Below are 20677 nucleotides of genomic sequence, written 5' to 3'. Positions count from 1 at the left end.
TACAACTATCATGGGGGACTTCAACTTTCCGGGGATCAACTGGAAATTGGCAACGTCAAACTGCGGCAGGGAGTTAAAATTCCTTGAAATGTTAGGAGATTGCTTCCTTGAACAAATGGTAGGAGAACCGACAAGAGGAAATGCAATCCTAGACTTGGTCATAAATGGCATTACTGGAAGGGCAGCAGATGTGGAAGTTTCAGCCCCGCTAGGGACAAGTGATCACAATATGGTCAATTTTACCTTGGGCATCGGAAAGCGGAAACCAATCAAGACTGAAACTACGACCTTTAACTTCAAAAAAGGCAATTATGACAGCATGAGAACTATGGTTAGAAAACGACTCAGGAAGGGCATAGCAGACCTCTGAACGTTGAACAAGCATGGCCTCTACTGAAAAATACCATCACAGAAGCACAGAATCTACACATTCCGAAGATATCCAAAGGAAGGCGAAAAAAGAACAAAGGAGAACCAGCTTGGATATCCAAAGAGGTAAAAGATGCAGTGAGGGAGAAGAGGAACTCGTTCAAAAAATGGAAACGAGAAAAAACGACGGAAGCCTGGAACAGTCACAAAATCAATCAAAAAAAGTGCCATAAAGTGGTAAGAGATGCCAAAAAAGTCTACGAGGAGAAGATAGCGCAGGAAGCCAAAAACTTCAAGCCCTTTTTTAGATATATAAAAGGAAAGAAACCAGCAAGAGAAGCAGTGGGCCCTCTCGACGATCTAGAAAGGAAAGGGTCAATTAAAGAGGACAAACAGGTTGCCGGTAGGTTGAATTCATTCTTTGCCTCAGTCTTCACAAATGAGGACACTTCAACAATGCCAGCCACAGGGAGGATATTCACTGGGGAGGTAGAGGAAAGCCTCACAACAGTAAATGTGACATTGGACATGATTTACATTACATTACATTAGGGATTTCTATTCCGCCTGTGCCTTGCGGTTCTAGGCGGATTACAATATAGAAGATGTCTGGGCAATTCCAGTAGAATTACATTACAGGATAAGAGTAGATTTCAGGAACAGTAGAATTATGATACAACAATTTAACAGAATGGTACATAACACAGAGGATAATACATGTCACAGAAGATAATACATATCACAGGAGATATTATATATCGATTGAATCAAGTTAGATCAGGTGTAGTGTAGAAGGGTTACAGTACCTTCTAAATCACAGACAAGGAGATATAGGTGGGTGTTTCTGAAGGTGTTGATTGGGAACTCGTTGGGGGGAGGTTAGAGAGATGGGAGATATTTTTTGAACAATAGTGTTTTTATTTCTTTACGGAAATCTTTTATGTCTGTTGTTTTGATCAGTAATTCTGAGATGTCAGAGTCGATTTTAGCTGCCTGTGTCCCTAGGAGGTTGTCGTAAAGTTTCTTACGACGAGTTCCGTTGAGAGGTGGGAAGGTGAAGATGTTCTGCGTTCTCCTTCTTCTGGGTGAGAGGTAGTAGTGGAAGCGGTTGTTTAGGTAACTAGGTGCCGTGCCGTGGGTTACTTTGAAAATGAGACAGTAGAGTTTGAATTGTATTCTTGCTCTTATTGGTAGCCAGTGCGATTCTAAGTATGCATTAGTAATGTGGTCATGTTTGCTGAGTGAGTATATGAGTCTGAGGGCTGTGTTCTGGATGGTCTGCAGTTTTTTTATTGTGTTGATAGGGCAAGGTAAGTAAAGGCTGTTGCAGTAGTCTACAATGCTCAGCACAAGAGATTGGACAATGATCCGGAATTGGTCTTTATTAAAAAATTTTCTGATTTTTCTTAGATTTCGCATTGTGAAGAATGCTTTTGGGTGATTTTATGAATTTGTGTTGCATTGTGCAGCATCTGTCTAGATAGTATACCCAGGATTTTGAGGGAGCTTTGTATTGGGTACTTGATTGAGTTTACTTCCAGTTCTGTTAGGGATGGTTTTTTGTCCTTCTCTAGCATTAGGAATTAGGTTTGTCTGGGTTCAGCTTCAACTTATGATTTGTCATCCATTTTTCTACTGTTTCTAGTGTTGTTTTCAGGCGTCCTGTGGAGGTTGGATTGTGGATGTCGAAAGGAAGGAGGATGGTTATGTCGTCCGCATAGCTGAAGGAAGTAATATATTAGGGTGTCCAGGGTGGTGCCTAGGGAAGCTATGAATAGGTTGAAGAGTGTGGGAGAGAGGGGAGAGCCTTGTGGCACTCCGCATGGATTGGTCCATGGTTCTGATAGAATGTTCTTTTGATTTGACTCTATATGTTCTAGTTTTAAAGGAAGCCTTGGAGGATAGCAAACGTCATCCCAATTTTCAAGAAAGGATCAAGAGGGGATCCAGGAAACTACCGACCTGTGAGCCTCACATCGGTTCCAGGGAAGATAATTGAAACACTAATTAAAGAAAACATTGTACAACACTTGGAGGATCATAATCTATTAAGGGCTAGTCAGCATGGCTTCAGGAAAGGGAAGTCATGTTTGACAAATTTATGCAATTCTTTGACAAAGTGAACAAACAAATGGATAGTGGCGATCCAGTGGATATAATTTACTTGGACTTTCAGAAAGCGTTTGACAAGGTCCCACATGCAAGGCTCATGAAGAAACTACTAAGCCATAGAATAGGGGGAGAAGTGCACAGATGGATCGGAAAATGGCTAGAAAACAGAAGGCAGAGGGTTAGCATAAATGGGAAATACTCGGACTGGGAGAAAGTGACTAGCGGCGTGCCCCAGGGCTCGGTTCTTGGACCTATATTGTTCAATATTTTTATAAACGACCTGGAGGAGGAAACATCATCCAATATAATTAAGTTTGCTGATGATACAAAACTATGTCAGGCGGTTGGCACTCAAAGGGACTGCGAGGACCTCCAGAAGGATCTGAACCAGCTGGAAACTTGGGCGAACAAGTGGCAGATGAACTTTAACATAAACAAATGCAAGGTGATGCACCTAGGAAAGAAAAATAAAGAACATGAGTATATGATGATGGGGGTGAAGTTAGCAAAATGCAAACAAGAAAGGGATTTGGGGGTACTGACAGTACCCTTAAACCATCGGTACAATGTGCGGCGGCGGCGAAGAAAGCAAACAGGATGTTGGGCATAATTAAGAAGGGGATTACGAGTAGATCGGAAGAGGTCATAATGCCGCTTTACAGAATAATGGTCAGACCGCATTTAGAATACTGTGTTCAGCACTGGTCTCCATATCTTAAGAAAGATATAACTCTGCTGGAGAGAGTGCAGAGGCGAGCCACAAAACTTGTCAAAGGGATGGAGCATTTGGATTACAATGATCGACTCAGGAAATTGGGACTATTTACCCTCGAGAAGAGAAGACTGAGGGGGGATATGATAGAGACTTTTAAAATATTAAAAGGATTTGATAAAATGGACCAAGAAACAGCATTGCTAACATTTTCAAATGTGACGGACTAGAGGTCATAGCCTGAAACTGAGTGGCAGTAGGTTCAGGACAAATGTCGGGAAGTTCTGTTTCGCATAACGCGTGGTGGGTGCTTGGAATGCACTCCCCGGGGAGGTTGTGGAGGAGACTACTGTAATGGGATTCAAGCACAAGTTGGATGCACACCTTCTTGCATATCATATTGAGGGATACGGTAAATCTGGGTCTCCAAAAAAGAGTACTTAAATGGGCTGCCACGGGTGCGGATCGCTGGAATAGATGGACCTCGGTCTGATCCAGTGAAGGCGTTTCTTATGTTCTTATTTCTAAACGACCTATGCCTTCATAGTGCCGCTCAACGCCCAAAGCTAAACGGGGCATTTTGGGAGGCGTGTCGAGAGCGGGAGCTGGGCGGGACGTGGGCTGGCTTAGACTTAGTCGTACAGCATGTATAACTGAAAGTTAAACATCCTAGGAACGACGGAACTTGGACGTTGTGACTTAGACCATGTAAAACATGGTCTAAGTCACAAAAACCCACCTAAACTCACCAGATAAGCACTGCAAACACATAAAACAGACCCCCACACACTACCCCAGTGATCACCAACCCTCCCAACCCCCATAAAAATTTTAATCAAAACTTTAAAATTCAGTCTCCAGACCATCAACACCTGGCCACCTGGCATAGGAAAGTCTAGTCGTCCAGCCCAGAGGTAGCTTAAGTCATCTTGGGGGTGGGTTAGGGACTCATGGAGAGGAGGACCCATGCCCATAAGCCCCTGTAATTACTGCATTCATACTTAAACATGTTCACTCCCCTATATACCCTCAAAACCCTTTTGTACTGGCATATAACATAGTAACATAGTAGATGACGGCAGATAAAGACCCGAATGGTCCATCCAGTCTGCCCAACCTGATTCAATTTAAATTTTTTTTTTTTTTCTTCTTAGCTATTTCTGGGCGAGAATCCAAAGCTTTACCCGGTACTGTGCTTGGGTTCCAACTGCCGAAATCTCTGTTAAGACTTACTCCAGCCCATCTACACCCTCCCAGCCATTGAAGCCCTCCCCTGCCCATCCTCCTCCAAACGGCCATGCACAGACACAGACCGTACAAGCCTAGTTCAATCTTTAATATTATTTTCTGATTCTAAATCTTCTGTGTTCATCCCATATAAGTGGCTCCTGCAGCCATAAGGGCTATTGGGGTGGTAGATAAGTGGGTCTAGGGCAGTGGTCTCAAACTCAAACCCTTTGCGGGGCCACATTTTGGATTTGTAGGTACTTGGAGGGCCGCAGAAAAAAAATAGTTAATGTCTTATTAAAGAAATGACAATTTTGCATGAGGTTAAACTCTTTATAGTTTATAAAACTTTCCTTTAACAGTTTTACCTTATGCAAAATTGTCATTTCTTTAATAAGACATTAACTATTTTTTCTGCGGCCCTCCAAGTACTCTATTTTTTCTGCAGCACTCACATTTAAAGTTTAATATCTTTTCTTTCTCAAAACTGGCACATTTCTATTACTTATTTGAAAATAAAATCATTTTCCTACCTTTGTTTGGTAATTTCATCAGTCTCTGGTTGCACTTTATTCTTCTGACTGTGCATCCAGTATTTCTTCTCTTCTTTCAGCCTCCTGTATGCTTCCTCTCCTCCAGACCTCATTCCCTCCCCCAACTTTTTCTTTCTTTTTCTATGTCTGTCTTTCTCTGATTCCTTGTCCCATTTTTTGCTTTGTTTCTGGCTCCTTGTCCCCCCCCTTCTTTCTTTTTTCCTTCTGGCTCCCTGTCCCCCCCCTTCTTTCTTTTTTCCTTCTGGCTCCCTGCCCCCCCCTTTCTTTCTTCCTTCCTGCCCTCCCCCATGCCACCGCCGCCGGGGAATAGGCTGCTGCTGCTGCTGCCACCATCGGGAACAGGCCAAGATCTCCACGAGGCCGACCAATTCTCGCCGCCCGACGTCAATTCTAACGTCGGAAAGGACTTTCCGGGCAGCCAGGCAGCGATTGGCTAGCCAGAACGTCCTCTTGACGTCAGAATTGAGGTCGGGCGGCGAGAGAAGCAGGAAGATCAAAGAGCATGGTGCCGGCCTGTTCCCCGATGGCAGCGGTGAGAAGGGAAGGGAAGCAGTTGGGCACCCCTGCTCTAGACGAGCCGCAAGCCGCACTCTAGGAAGAACAGTGGAGGGTGACCAGCTGTGCGGACCGCCTCCCCCTTGGTACGCCACTGGAGCAGCAGCGTGTCTGGCCGGCTCATTCCATTCAAAGCCGCGGGTGGCGGCTCCTTGCGAGAGAACGGAACGAACCGGCCAGACCCGCTGCTGCTCCAAAAGGAAGGGAATGATCCAGTCCAGACCGCGGGCTGCAAATAAAACTTGGAGAGCCACATGTGGCCCGCGGGCTGCGTGTTTGAGACCGCTGGTCTAGGGGATTCTGGAGGTGGTTTGGGGGGCTTACCATAACCTATAAAGGAGCTGTAGGGAGGAGAAGCCATGGCACCCTTTTTGTGAAGTTCACAGCAATGCCCTGTAAGGTAGCCCACTGTTTGGGTGGCATGTCTGGGTGTGCAGTCCATCACTTTGCAGACCCCTCCCAAGTTGGACGGAAATGTGGTATAAAGATGGACGATTTAGTGGCTTGGATGATCAGATCGGCAGGATGTATAATTAGATGATTTTCAAAAGTAAAAAAAAGTTGGACGTATCTTTCGAAAATGTGTCTTAGGCTCTTTTTAACTTTGGATGACTTGCGAGATGGACGTAAACAGACTTAGACATCCCTTTCGATTATGCCCCTCCATGTGTAGATTAAGAAAAGAAGAGGTCCCAGGATAGAGCCTTGAGGTACACCAATCGATAGCAGGAAGGCTGTGGAGGAGGAACCACCATTGCATACACTAAAGGTGCGATGAGATAGGAAGAAAACCAGGAGAGGGCAGAACCCTGGAATACCAATAAGGACAGCGTATCAAGGAGTAGGCAGTGATCAACAGTATCAAAGGTGGCAGACAGATCGAGATGGATGAGGATAGAGTAGAGGCCTTTGGATCTGGCCAAGAACAGATCATTGGAAACTTTAGTAAGAGAAACACTATGCTATATAAATCTGTCAATGAAGCAGTCTCTTCTTATAATGCTATTCTCTTCTCTGCTCTTGACACTCTTGCTCCGCCCATGTCACGTCCTGTAAGGCATGCCAAACCCCAGCCTTGGCTGACCTCTAAGATCCGCTACTTACATTTCTGTGCACAAACTGCGGAATGTCACTGCTGAAATCCCATGCTCATGCTGACTTTGTTCACTTCAAATTCCTACTGACCTCCTTCCAATTCGCCCTTTTGTTTGCAAAACAAGACTACTACGCCCACTTGACTGATTCTCTTGGATCCAACCCTTGCTGTCTCTTTACCAAGCTCAACGCTCTACTCACTTTCAACTCCTCCTTTGCTTTCTCCCCAGACCATGGCTTACAAGGTTCACAAAATTAATCTTGAGTCTCCCTTCCATCCTCTGTACCCTTTTAGCCCTCATCTACCCTCCACTGCATCTCATTACCCTCTCAGTCTCAGCTCCAACTCTATCTCTCCTTCTTTCCCTTGTCTCCAAGGCCATTCTTCTATCCCTGTCCCCATATTCCACCCCCATCTCTGAATGGAAAAATCTTAATAATTATCATAGCCTAGAATTCTTGTGCTTTCAGGTGGTTTCTACTGGTCACCAGGCCGCAATATGGTACAAATTAATATCTGGATCTGTAAATAAAAAGCCAAAACATGGTCTTAGAGACATTTGGAGCATTGAGATTAAGCATCAAATTAATGCATCTCAATGGCCACGACTTTGGCCTTGGAGGTTAAGATGTACAGTTTCAGCATCTATGAGACAAACATGGTTTTTTCTTTTGCATAGAGCTTTTTGGACCCCTGTTCGTTTACAAAAATTAGATAGCTCTAAGTCTAATAGATGTTGGCACTGTCATCTTGAGGCTGGGACATTAGATCATCTTTTATTCTATTGTCCATTCATATTATTATTTTGGAAATCAATCTGGCCTCAAATAAATAGGATGATGGACAATCCAGTAGCCTTGACTTATGATACTATTTTATTCGGTACAACAATGAGAGCAAAGAGTCAAATTTCGTCACATAATAACAAACTTTTATTCATATTGACTGACAATTGGAAAAATTATGACAGATTAAGTTATAACTTTTGGTGGAATTCGGTATGCCATACATATAAAATGGAGCGCACAATAGTAACACAGAAAGGTTATTTTGGTAAATTTCAGAAGATCTGGAGACCATTAGCAGATTTTTGTAATGATTGATAACATTTTCCCATAATAAGATATTTGTTAAGCGGGAATGTGGATGGGTATTATTTTATTTATCTCATGAATTAATTAATATTTTTGATGTATTAGGTTAGATTTTCTGAAACAGGTAGGGAGGGATTGGGGGTTTTTCTATTTTATTTATAATTGTTATACATATTAAATCTATTACATAATATTTAAATTATTATAAAATATGAATATAAGAATGATATGTTGTACTTAAAGTGTTACATGAAGGAAAATCAAGTGTGTATTTATAAGATCATATGAATTTTTCTGATACACTTGTTGTAATATGCAAAACTGAATAAAGAAATTCAAATTAAAAAAAACAAACAAACCACCCCCGTTCAACTTCTCTTCCTTTTTTACCCTTTCCCCTGTACCCCCACACCAGGATTAATATCTCTATTTTCTCCCCTGCCCCCTTCCCATGGAACTGCAACTCTCTCCCCCTTCCTAGATCCACCGTCTTTCTCATTCTCCTCCCCATCCCAGCCTCTCTCTTCCTCTTCACTCTCTTCATCCTCTATTCCCCAAAAGCTCCCCATGATAGCATCTTTCACTACCCCCTAGCCAAGGTGCTTCTCTCTCTCTCCTTCAACCCCCCTCTGCAGGTGCTTCTGTCTGTGTGCATCTATCTCTCCTTCCACCCCCCTAGTGGGATTCAGATGACCTCTCTCTCCACCTCCCAATTCCCCCACCTATGTACCTCCTCCCTGGCCACTGATTTGAATCTTCAGGCACCCGTCAGCAGTGCAATGAGGTGAGCCTGCTGTTGTGGCCTGTCCAGAAGATGCTTCTCTGCAAGTTCATCCTACGAAGAAACAGGAAGTCGCTGCAGAGAAGTGGCTTCTGGGGCAGGCAAACGGCAGCAGGCTCATCTCATTACTGCTGACACCTGTTGCACGACGATTCATTGTAGTGGCCAGTGAGGAGGTAGGTGGGCAAGTCAGGAGAGCCGGCTAAACCTGGACAGACTCTCCCATTTAAAAAAAAAAAAACTGTCTGGGCACTTGTACAGTATAGTCCTCTAAAAAGACTTCTGGTATCCCTAAATGTTATGACATTGAAAACTCTCCTTAAAGATATTGAAAAGAACCAGTCCAATTTTTGAGCCCTGGAAAATTTCACAGATAATTCTGGTAAGTGTTTTTATCATAAGAAAGGAAGAGAAAAGTAGAGTGGAAGGGGGAGAACAGAGACTTATAAAAATTCTGACTTGCATACCTAATGTAACAACTTCTGCAGAATCATAGTCCACTGTAGAAACTTGTAGCAAAAGAAATGTGTTGCTATTCATAGCCTTTGGATTATCCACATTTATTGCCACACAGTACTGGAATGTTGGGTTTCGGAATGAACTATTAAGTACTGGAAAAGCTATAATGTCTGGCAGGTTATCAAGTCCAGAATTTATTAGTTGGCCAGTCACCTATAAAAAAATGATTTAATATTAACTTTAGATATTTTATTCAGTGTTTTTGGGTTTCCTGTTCTCTTTCTACCCAATTCTGTCTGGGTTTTGAGTGCTAGACAATCACAACGCCATAATGGTCCTTGTGACTTGTTCTTGGTACTGTAGAGTATTCTAAAGGTTTTGCATTGCCTTTGCCTTCTGCAGCCATAGTTACTGATCTTCCGCAGTAGTCTCCACTCCAGGTATTGGCCAGGCTTAGTCTTGATTGGTTTCTGAGGTCTGATATGTTCAGGCTCTCCCAGACCAGTGCTGCTGGGGGATTCATTGCATTCATTTCTTATATTTGAGTAGTATGTTTTCTGCATTTCTTGGCATGCTGGAAACTGGTATTACTGTGATTACATTGCAGTTCTTTATTTGCAGTTCTGACTTCATGACACTAATCCTGCTGTTCCTTTTGCAAAGTGTTACAGGACTGGTAATTGCTAACTTTGGCCCAGATTCACTAAGGGCACAGATCGGATCCGTGCGGGATCGGATCCGTGTCTGGGGGGGCTGATTCATAAATTGCCCTCATGCAAATGAGGGTGATCGGAATCACGTCCCCCAACCGAGTGCCAGGATCGCTCTATAGTGATCCCAACGCATGTACAGACCACTTTTTTAATTTTTGCAAGTCCAGCGAGCCTGTGGTTTTAACCTGCTTTAAACCTGTGAGTTAAAACCACAAGCTCGCACTGCAGGGGAAGGCCGGGGCAGAAGCAGGGCAGTGCTTGGGGAAGAGAGAGCAGGAGAATTGGGGGCAGAGAGTGCAGGAAAGTCGCAGCAGAAGCAGGGCAGCGCTCGGGGCAGAAAGCAGGAGAGTCGCGACAGAAGCAGGGCAGCGCTAGGGGCAGAGAGAGCAGGAGAGTCGGGGGCAGAGAGCTGGAAAGTCGGGGCAGAGAGAGCAGGAGAGTCAGAGCAGAAGCAGGGCGGTGCATGGGGCAGAGAGAGCAGAAGAAGAGAGCTGGAAAGTCGGGGCAGACAGCAGGAAAGTTAGGGCAGAGAGCAGGAGATGCAGTCGGAAAGCAGTGAACGTCTGGTCCCCAGTAGTCGCTTGTTTGCAGACCAGCCAGCCCAGTGTTGCAGTTTTTGGTTAGTGAATCGCTGCCTGCTACATTTGAATACCATTCCCCCTCATTTGCATGCGTGGATTGGAGGATGATCGGGACAGAGATTAGTGAATCGGGTCGCAAAGAGGTTGCAAACCGAGCAGTACACGATCGGTTTGCTTAGTGAATCTAGCCCTTTAACAGAATAGGAGCAGCCATATAAGCACATTTTCAACAAATATTTAAGCATAAACATTTATTTAGTTACACAGTTTATCCCATGTTTATCCACTAGGGCACCTTAAAATAAGTGAGCAAAGAAAATATAAAGATACAACACTATTTGAGATGCACTAGCTATTGAGAACATGGTTGTATCTATAGGATTTAAAGATTTTTAAATAAATAGCTTGATCTCCACCATGACTTAATAGACTGCATGAACCAATCAGAGCCCATCCCATAAGCAGAAATGATCTGTAAAGCATGGAATGACCCTAGTGCTGCAGTGCTCACCTTTGTTATTGTTGCATTATCAGGAATGTAATGAAGCGCATCAATGTAAAGATCAAATGGGTGGTTGACTGGGGTAGAATATGGTAAAAAAGTAGATTCATTGTGTGGGATCCAGAATGCATATGGAAATGGTAACTCCTGATCTAAAACTCTAAAAGACAAATATATTTATACAAATTCAAATCTTTTATTACAATTACTACATTTTAGCCCTCATTTTACAAATCCTAGTCATGTATGAGACATGGAAAAACCAGCACTTACACATTTATGTCCCCATTTTGCAAGGCCGGTATATGCATATTTCAAGCCCAAGTGCATGCAAATAGCAAGGGAGCATAGTCTGTGTGTGTCTTGGGTGGAACAGGCGCATGGCAAGTTTATAGATGTTTATTCCCATTTCAGAATGGGGATTAAACATCTATATCCTAAAAGATCAAGCCCAAAGTTACACCTGATACCAAGCACGTTTAGGATTTGGAAAACATTTGCTATAAAACAGCACTCCACTGGAGGGATTAGGGGGGTTGCCCCCTTGATCCTTCATTTGTTTTAGCCTCCCCCTGCCACTAATGCCAAACTGGCAAAATAAAACAACCACTGTGACAGCACTGAGATAATAACCAGTTATATTTCCATGGTTGTAAAGATAACTAGTTATAGCCGATTATGCGGCCATTGCACAATGTAGCTGGTTATGGGCTGGCTTTGAACCTGTCAATTTTTTCTATAATGAATGAATATGCTGCACACACCGGTGCATAAATATCCATTCCTCTTGAATTTTAGAAAAGGTTCTATGTTGGCAGATTCTGTTCTAAAATACGTATAAAACTTGATTCCCACTAACCTGCACATCTCAGTTCCTACTTCTATGACCTGTCTAAAATGGGGTTGCACATTTTTATATTATGCTGATAGGCTATGGAGTTTTGTAGGTGATGAGTTAAAAGCGCACAGGACAACTATGCGCCGACAAAGCTGCTTGGACAAATGCGTGCAGGATGTCAGTGTGCCGGATTAAAAGTTAAGTTTAAAGCACTCCGATGGGGAGTATGGGGGGGGGGCGAACACCCCATTTTACTTAGAATTGTTGACGCTGCCATTAGGGGGAGTGGGGGGAACCCCCCACTTAGCAAGGAAACAGTAATTTTTCCCTATAAAAGAGGGAAAAATTACACTTTCCCCTGTAATGGGGGGTGGGGAGGGGGTTTCCCCCACCACACCTCCCCAATGGCAGCGGCAACACTTCTAAGTAAAGTGGGGGTTCCTCCCCCCAAAAACCCTCAGAATGCATTAAACTTAACTTTAAATCCGGCGTGCTGACGTCCTGTGCGCATTTGTCCGAGCGGCTTTGTCGGCACATGGTTGTCCCGCACACTTTAGTCTATGTACTAGTTTTGTATAAAGTTAGTACAAACCTCGTACAAATGTGCACTGAAGGACTATCTTGAATCATCGAAACAAAGTGAGTAAAAGACCCAGCTTTTCCCAGAGGGCTTCAAAAGTGCCTATAGAGAATCCACTTATATATAGTCCTGATTCATTTCAGACAGGATATAGGAGTAGTAATTGAGACATCTAGGTTAGGACATCTCAAGTTTCACTAGTACTTTAAAACAGAATCTGCTGACATAGACACCATTCTAAAATACAGAAGAAAAGACATTTATGCACACAGTGTGTGTGAGATTGTGAGATAAACAATTATTTTAGAAAAAAAATAACCTTTGAAAATTTCATTTTTTTTTTTTTTACTGGTTTTGCGATTGTTCCCCAACCATGACCCGATTCACTAAACTGATGTCCTATCAATCTCCAATCCGATCCGATCCACCCATGCAAATGAGCAAAACCCCATGCAAAATAGCCAAGTGATTGATTCGCTAACAATTGCTTGGTTATTTTGCATCGGGTTTTACTATTGTCAAACCTGACTGCTATAGACATGTCAGTAACTGTTACTGACAGGTCTTCCTGGGTTTTTTTTCATTTTTTTAAAAAAAATGACACTGATATTTTGTGTGTATTACACACGTAAAATATCTGCCCAATATAAAAAAATGAAAAGCCCTCCCCAATGACCCATAACAAACCCCCTCCCTCCTTCCCCAACCCCAAACAATGGCCCTTCCCCCACCAAACCTATGGCAGGAGAGATGCCAACTTTACGCAGAGAACCCCTGGCCCCCCTCCATTACGTTACCCTTTTTTAGTTGGGAGCATGAGTCCCTCCTGCTCCTCCTCCAGGCCACCACTGTCTGCAATGCGGGCCTTAGGCCCCTCCCCATGCATCATCTGATGCATGGGGAGGAACCTAAGGTACTGATTGGCTCAGATGCCTCAAGACCCTCCCCTTGGGCGGGGTCTTAGGCATCTGAACCAATCGGGGACTCCCTTAAGCTCCCTCTGTATCCTGGATACAAAGGGGAGGAGCCAATGTGGGGGACCGGGGGTTTTCTGTGTAAGGTTTCTCTGGAACTGGCCCACTTTCAGATTCGTTGGTGTTGGGCATCTGGTGGCAGGAGGGAGTCGGCAATCGGCATTCCTCCTGCCATATAGTTCATTGGCAGCAGAGGAAGTAGACAGCGGCGGCAACGGGCATTGGGGGACGTATGATGGCAGGAAGAAGTGGGCATCCCTTTTGCCTAAGTTTGGCTGTGGCGGGGGTATTTTTTGGGGTTCCGGGAGGGGATTTGTCATGGGTCATTGGGGAGTGCTTTTCATATTTGTTTATTGTGCAGATATTTTGCGTGCGTAATTCACGCTATTAAAAAATAACGAAAAAAACAAAATGACACAAGCCCTGACAGCAGTGACAGGAGGCTGCTTTCCTGTCAGTACTGTCAGGGCTCTGCCTCGAATCAATCACTCACTGAGCAATTGAGTCAGAGAGTTTGCATGCAAATGATTTGTACCTCCGTGCAAATCATTTGCATGCAAACTAGATAGTGAATCAATTGCTGTTTAAAAATCAGCCAGAGAATCGGCTAACAATGATTGAGTCGCTGTCTTTAGTGAATCTGGGCCAAAGTCCACTGGGGTATTAAGTGGGCAGCCTTCCCTAATAGGAGCAGTTTGCTGAAATCTAAACATACTTGGTAGTAGATGTAACTCTCGACATTGATCTTTTATGACATAGATGTTTAGTCCCCATGTCCTTGTACCACCCAGACCATACCTCCTGGCTTTTTGTACACTCTTGGATTTTAAACATATAGTACATATTCCAGCTTTGTGTAAAATGGGGACATACTGTAGATGTTTATGGATGATAAACTTATAAGTGCCAGTTTATGCATGTCTAAAATGTGAATAGCCTTCTAAAATGACCACTATAACCTTGTACTCAGAATTTTAACTCTTATGTCATATGTATGTAATGTGTATGACCAATATGTCTAGTAGGTTTTATACACTTCTTTTATAGATTTTGGAAAGTTTTTTTTAATTTTTATACAATATATCTATATAATTCCATTAAACCTATAATTGTTATAAAGTATAGTACCACCTAGCATCTAGTTATCATGGACATTAAGTCTAGTCACTAGATGTTGCCACTGTGTATGGGCTAAGACTCTCTTCCCTGGCCAGTTCAGGAATTAAACTTTGGTTTTCACAAGGCAATGCACAACACATGACACTGAGCCATACTTTCTATTATTGCAACCACCTTTTTACAAGTTACAAAACTGCTTTGAACATTTTTTTTTTTCTTTTATTGTTAAAATATCGATTTCATGCTCAAGCTGATTAATTTCTTTTTGTAAATTGTTACTTTTTTGAGCAGGTATTTTTGGAGGTTTATGATAAACAAAATTTTCTAGTTTTATAATAAATACAATTTTTAGTATATATTTCTTATTATTTTATTGCAAATTAATTTGCATTGTATGGTGTTTAGAAGGCACTGTCAAATGATGTATTTAAATGAAAAAATTAGGCAAGGCTGAAGGCATAAAATAGTGTCACCACAGCAGCTTGGCAGGCACTGGGAGAGGTTTGAATTAGAGAATGACACGGAGACAAATTTTTCTCCATCTCTGCGGGAGCTCATTTTCCTGTCCCATCCTGGTGAGTTCTTTTCATGCCCCTGCCCATTCTTCCAAGTTCTGTCCTCATTTGCACATGCCTCAAACACTTTAAAATCATAAGCGTTCAAGGCTTGTGCAGTTAAGGCAGAGCTTAAGGAACGGGGCAGGGACAGGGACAGTGACAAAACTCACAGAGATGGGATGGGGAAATTGAGTTCCTGCGGGGATGGTGTCAACTGTCCTCCTTCTGTAGACAAACCAAATCTGCATGAGTATATTTTTATCAGATGATGAAAAGAAACAACACAGCATGCAAAAATAAAAGTATAATGTGATTAAGGAAGCTGAAGAAAATGATTCAAATCTTATCAAGATTTATTATGGTGAATAATATTTTTGTCTTAGAACAATAGTCAATATTATCTTTGGACCTTTCCAACTCAGTCTGAACTTAAATGTGTAAAGGACTCTATCACTTTAGCTGTACTTTCAAACATATAAACTCTTTCTTAGTACAGGACTTGCAGTTCTAGGTTAAGGCATATCAATGGATTTTGTAAGAACATAAGAAGTTACTGCCGCTGGGTCAGACTAGTGGTCCATCGTGCCCAGCAGTCCGCTCCCGCAGCAAACCCCAGGTCAAGGACTAGTGCCCTGAGACCAGCCCTACCTGCATACATTCCGGTTCAGCAGAAACTTGTCTAACTTTGTCTTGAATCCCTGGAGGGTGTTTTCCCCTATAACAGCCTCCGGAAGAGCGTTTTCGTTTTCCACCACTCTCTGGGTGAAGAAGAACTTCCTTATGTTTGTACGAATCTGTCCCCTTTTAATTTTAGAGAGTGCCCTCTCGTTCTCCCTACCTTGGAGAGGGTGAACAACCTCTCTTTATCTACTAAGTCTATTACCTTCATTATCTTGAATGTTTCAATCATGTCCCCTCTCAGGCCCAGTTTCTCTAATCTCTCACTGTACGGCAACTCCTCCAGCCCCTTTATCATTTTAGTTGATCTTCTCTGGACCCTTTCGAGTAGTACCGTGTCTTTCTTTCTTCTGTTCGCCTTTTTCGCCGCTGCCGCACATTGCGCAGACTGCTTCATCGTTTTGTCGACCGGTAATCCCAAGTCTCTTTCCTGGGGGGTCTCTCCAAGTACCGCCCTGGACATCCTGTATTCATGTATAAGATTTTTGTTACCAACATGCATCACCTTACAATTATTCAAGTTAAACTTCATCTGCCATGTCAAGGGCCTATTTCTCGAGTGTGTTTATGTCACGTTGCAGATATTTGCAATCCTTCTGCGTCTTCACTACTCTGAATAACTTTGTATTGTCTGCAAATTCAATCACCTCACTCGTCGTACCAATTTCCAGATTGTTTATAAATATGTTGAAGAGCACAGGTCCAAGAACCGAACCCTTCGGCACTCCACTGGTGACGCTTTTCCAGTCCGAGTATTGTTCATTTACTCCCACTCTCTGTTTCCTATCTGCCAGCCAATTTTTAATCCACGTGAGTATTTCACCCTCAATTCCATGGCTCACAATTTTTTGAAGTAGTCGTTCATGTGGAATCTTGTCGAAAGCCTTCTGAAAATCCAAATTTACAATGTCAACTGGGTCACCCTTGTCTATACACCTGTTTACTCCCTCGAAAAAGTGTAACAAGTTCGTCAAGCAAGATCTTCCTCTGCTGAAGCCATGCTGGCTGGTCCTCATCAGATCGTGTCCGTCAAGGTGCTCAATGATGTGGTCCTTTATCAGTGCCTCTACCATCTTTCCCGGTACCGAGGTCAGACTCGCCGGTCTGTAGTTTCCTAGATCATCCCTCGAACCTTTCTTGAAGATCAGTGTAACATTCGCCACCTTCCAGTCTTAAAGGATACATATAATTTTATCTATCAATGTCTTTGCCCACACAGAAAGAAATGGAGAAGATCTTTAGAGGTCTACTGTATATTTGAAAAGTTTGTCTGAACAAACCTTGAGTTTTCCATTCCTTTTCCCCTACATTGCTCACCAGCTACAAGTGGCTAAAAAGAAGCACTACTAACATTCCTAGGGCTGGTTAAACTTTGATTGCTCAGCCCTGATATTCAGCATTGATTGCTTTAATATGGCTGTTCTAAACTTAATAAGAGAACCTTGTCTAATTAACTTTAGATTGGAATTTTGGCTTAAAATCATTCAGTCTGAATAGTAAGATAAAGTTAGCAGGACAAAGTAGCCTGGCTAATTTTATCCACTGACTAGTGGTTGAATACTAGGCTTATAGTGAATCAGGCTCATACTAAGAATGTTATAATGCCTCTGTATCACTCCATGGTGCGACTTTACCTGGAGTATTGTGTTCAAATCTGGTCTCCTTATCTCAAGAAAGATATAGCGGCATTAGAAAAGATTCAAAGAAGAGCGACCAAGATGATAAAAGGGATGGAACTCCTCTCATATGAAGAAAGACTAAAAAGGTTAGGGCTCTTCAGCTTGGAAAAGAGAATCAGGGGTGTCCGCGGCCCAGCTTGTTCTCCCTCCGGCGGGTGTTTTGTTTCTGGCTGGCTCCCCTGCAGCAGTTTTTCTGCTCAAAGACACAGCCATCGGCTCCTCGCGCGATCCCTTTGACATCATGATATCAGAAAAAAGGTTTACAAAGGTGTCGACGTTCACGGCTTTGAATGGAAAACCGGCTGCAGCAAGGAACCGGCCAGAAATGCTTTTGCTGCACAGGGTAGGGGGGGGAGAGAAATGCTGCTACTGCAAAGGGAAGTGGTGGGAATAAATGCTGCTGCTGCTGCTGCTGCACAGGGAAGGGGGGAGAGAGAAATGTTGCTGCTGTAGCACCCAATTGAGGGAAGGAGGGAGAAGGAAGACAAGGGAGAGGAACCAGATATGCCAAGTCCATGGGAAGGAGGGAAAGGAAAGGAGATACCAGACCATGGAGGGGGAGGGAGAGATGTCAGGGCATGGGGAGGGAGGGAAGGAGATGGATGCCAGACCAATGAGGGTGAAGGGAGAGATGGAAGGGGGAGGCATAAAGTTTCTGGAAGGGGACTAGAAGGAGAGAAGATGCCCTATAGAAGAGGCAGAGAGAGGGTACATGGCCGATGAAAGGAAGAAAGTGACAAGAAGATGAGGAAAGCAGAAACCAGAGAAGACAAGGTAGAAAATAAATTCTATTTATTTATTTTTTTGCTTTGGGGAGATTCATTGCTGTTTCTGTGGTGTTGCATTGTATGCAGAGTCATAAGAACATAAGCAGTGCCTCCACTGGGTCAGACCCCGAGGTCCATCGTGCCCAGCAGTCTGCTCACGTGGCGGACCAACAGGTCCAGGACCTGTGTAGTAATCCTCTATCTATACCCCTCTATCCTCTTTTCCAAAAAGAAAATTGTCCAATCCCTTCTTGAACTCCAATACCGTACTCTGTCCTTTTTTTTCTTTTTTTAAATCTTTATTCATTTTTAATCATTCAAGAAGTGTACAATTTAATCTCATACATATTATTGAAAACATCACTTGTAAGTCTATCAAGAAAAAACAACAATTATATATATATATATAAACCCATATCCCACCCCCCCTTCCCATTATTATTAATATTATACACAATATAATAAAAACCCTTCCCCCTCCCTATTATTCATGGTGTATATTTCAAAAAAAATAAAATAACTGGTGTTTAATCATCACAAAAAGATCTTATAATTTCCATTTTGTACAGCTATTGATCTTTCCATTTTGAACATATGACATAATGAGTTCCACCAAAAGGTGAAATTAAGTTTACTACAATCCTTCCAATTGTTGGTGATATTTTGAATAGCGACTCCAGTCATGATTAATATAAATTTGTCATTAAATGATGATATCTGACTCTTTTTACTCATAGCTGTTCCAAATAAAACTGTATAACCGTACTCTGTCCTATCACGTCTTCTGGAAGCGCATTCCAGGTGTCCACCACACGTTGGGTGAAGAAAAACTTCCTAGCATTTGTTTTGAATCTGTCCCCTTTCAACTTTTCCGAATGCCCTTTTATTGTAGTTTTCGAAAGTTTGAAGAATCCGTCCCTCTCCACTTTCTCTATGCCCTTCATGATCTTGTAAGTCTCTATCATATCCCCTCTAAGTCTCCTCTTCTCCAGGGAACAGAGCCCCCGTTTCTCCAATCTCTCAGCATATGAAAGGTTTTCCATACCTTTTATCAAACGTGTCGCTCTCCTCTGAACCCTCTCAAGTATCACCATATCCTTCTTAAGGTACGGCGACCAATATTGGACGCAGTACTCCAGATGCGGGCGCACCATCGCCCGATACAATGGCAGGATAACTTCTTTTGTTCTGGTTGTAATACCTTTCTTGATTATACCTAGCATTCTATTCGCTTTCTTAGCGGCCGCTGTACACTGTGCCGTCAGCTTCATTGGCTTGTCCACCATTACCCCCAAGTCCCTTTCTTGGGTACTCTCATTTAATAACATCCCATCGTATAGCTGTACCTTGGGTTTCTGCTTCCCACATGTAATACTTTACATTTTTCTACATTGAACTTCATCTGCCAACTTGTCATCCACTCCTCTAGTTTGTTCAAGTCCCTTTGTAATTCTTCGCAGTCCTCTTTAGTCCGAGCACCACTAAATAGTTTGGTGTTGCCTGTGAATTTTATTATTTCGCACTTCGTCCCTGTTTCTAGATCATTTATAAATATATTAAATAGCAGCGGTCCGAGCACTGACCCCTGCGGAACACCACTCATGACCCTCCTCCAGTCCGAGTAGTGGCCCTTCACTCCTACCCTCTGCTTCCTTCCTTCCAACCAATTTCATCTCCTTCCACCCCATGGTTCTTCAGTTTCCGAAGTAGGCATTCATAGGGTACCTTGTCAAAGGCTTTTTGGAAATCTAAATATACGATGTCTATGGGGTCCCCTTTGTCCATCCCTTTGTTAATTCCTTCAAAGAAGTGCAATAAGTTCATTAGGCATGATCTCCCCAGCTTCTTGATGGTTCAATTTAACCTTTGTCTATGTATTTCTATTTTATCCCCCCTTTTACAAAACTGTAGAGCATTTTTTAGCGCAGGCCGTGGTGGTATCAGTTCTGATGCTCAGAATTCTATGAGAGTCTGAGCTGTTTACCACCATGGTTAAAAGCCACAGTTTTGTAAAAGGGGGGGATTAGTTTGTGATGACATATTTCATACTAGGTAAAGGTGTTTTCTGTATTCTGTGTGTTCGAAAGACATGGTTTTCTGTTAGGATTGACTGTGCAGGATTGATCTGTACTAGTCTGGCTTGTTTAGTTTTACAATGGGTGTATTGATGTTGTACTGCTCACTGCAGTATGTAAGATGCTGCCTTTTCCTAGGTACACTCTTGTGTGACGTGTGGCTTGTTACTAAAAATCATGTTTTTCATATAGATGGGGGGGTGTCAAAAAATGATGGGCTCGGGTGTCACATATGCTTGGTATACCACTGCTGAGGGGAGATATGATTGAAGTCTACAAAATCCTAAGTGGAGTACAACAGGTACAAGTGGATCGATTTTTCACTCTGTTAAAAATTACAAAGACTAGGGGGACAATCGATGAAGTTACAGGGAAATACTTTTAAAACCAATAAGAGGAAATATTTTTTCACTCAGAGAATAGTTAAGCGCTGGAACTCATTGCCAGAGGATATAGTAAGAGTGGCTAGCATAGCTGATTTTAAGAAAGGTTTGGACAATTTCCTGGAGAAAAAATGTATAGTTTGTTATTGAGAAAGACGGGGGAAGCCACTACTTGCCCTGGATCGGTAGCATGGAATGCTGCTACTCTTTGGGTTTTGGCCAGGTACTAGTGACCTGGATTGGCCACCATGAGAACGGGCTACTGGGCTTGA

General features: G+C 42.8%; 1 protein-coding gene across 1 annotated transcript in view; it reads right to left on the bottom strand.

Moving 5' to 3' along the window:
• LOC117349253 overlaps positions 1 to 20677 on the bottom strand; it is a 165200-nt gene that overhangs the window by 15555 nt on the left and 128968 nt on the right. Inside the window, exons 20-21 of the mRNA XM_033922471.1 lie at positions 10765 to 10915; positions 8968 to 9172 (exon numbers count right to left, since the gene is read on the bottom strand). Of these exons, the coding sequence (XP_033778362.1) occupies positions 8968 to 9172; positions 10765 to 10915 (356 nt within the window). The remainder of the gene's footprint in view (positions 1 to 8967; positions 9173 to 10764; positions 10916 to 20677) is intronic.

Source organism: Geotrypetes seraphini, chromosome 15, assembly GCF_902459505.1.
Source record: "Geotrypetes seraphini chromosome 15, aGeoSer1.1, whole genome shotgun sequence".
Taxonomy (NCBI): domain Eukaryota; kingdom Metazoa; phylum Chordata; class Amphibia; order Gymnophiona; family Dermophiidae; genus Geotrypetes; species Geotrypetes seraphini.
This window is presented reverse-complemented; position numbering and strand designations above follow the sequence as displayed.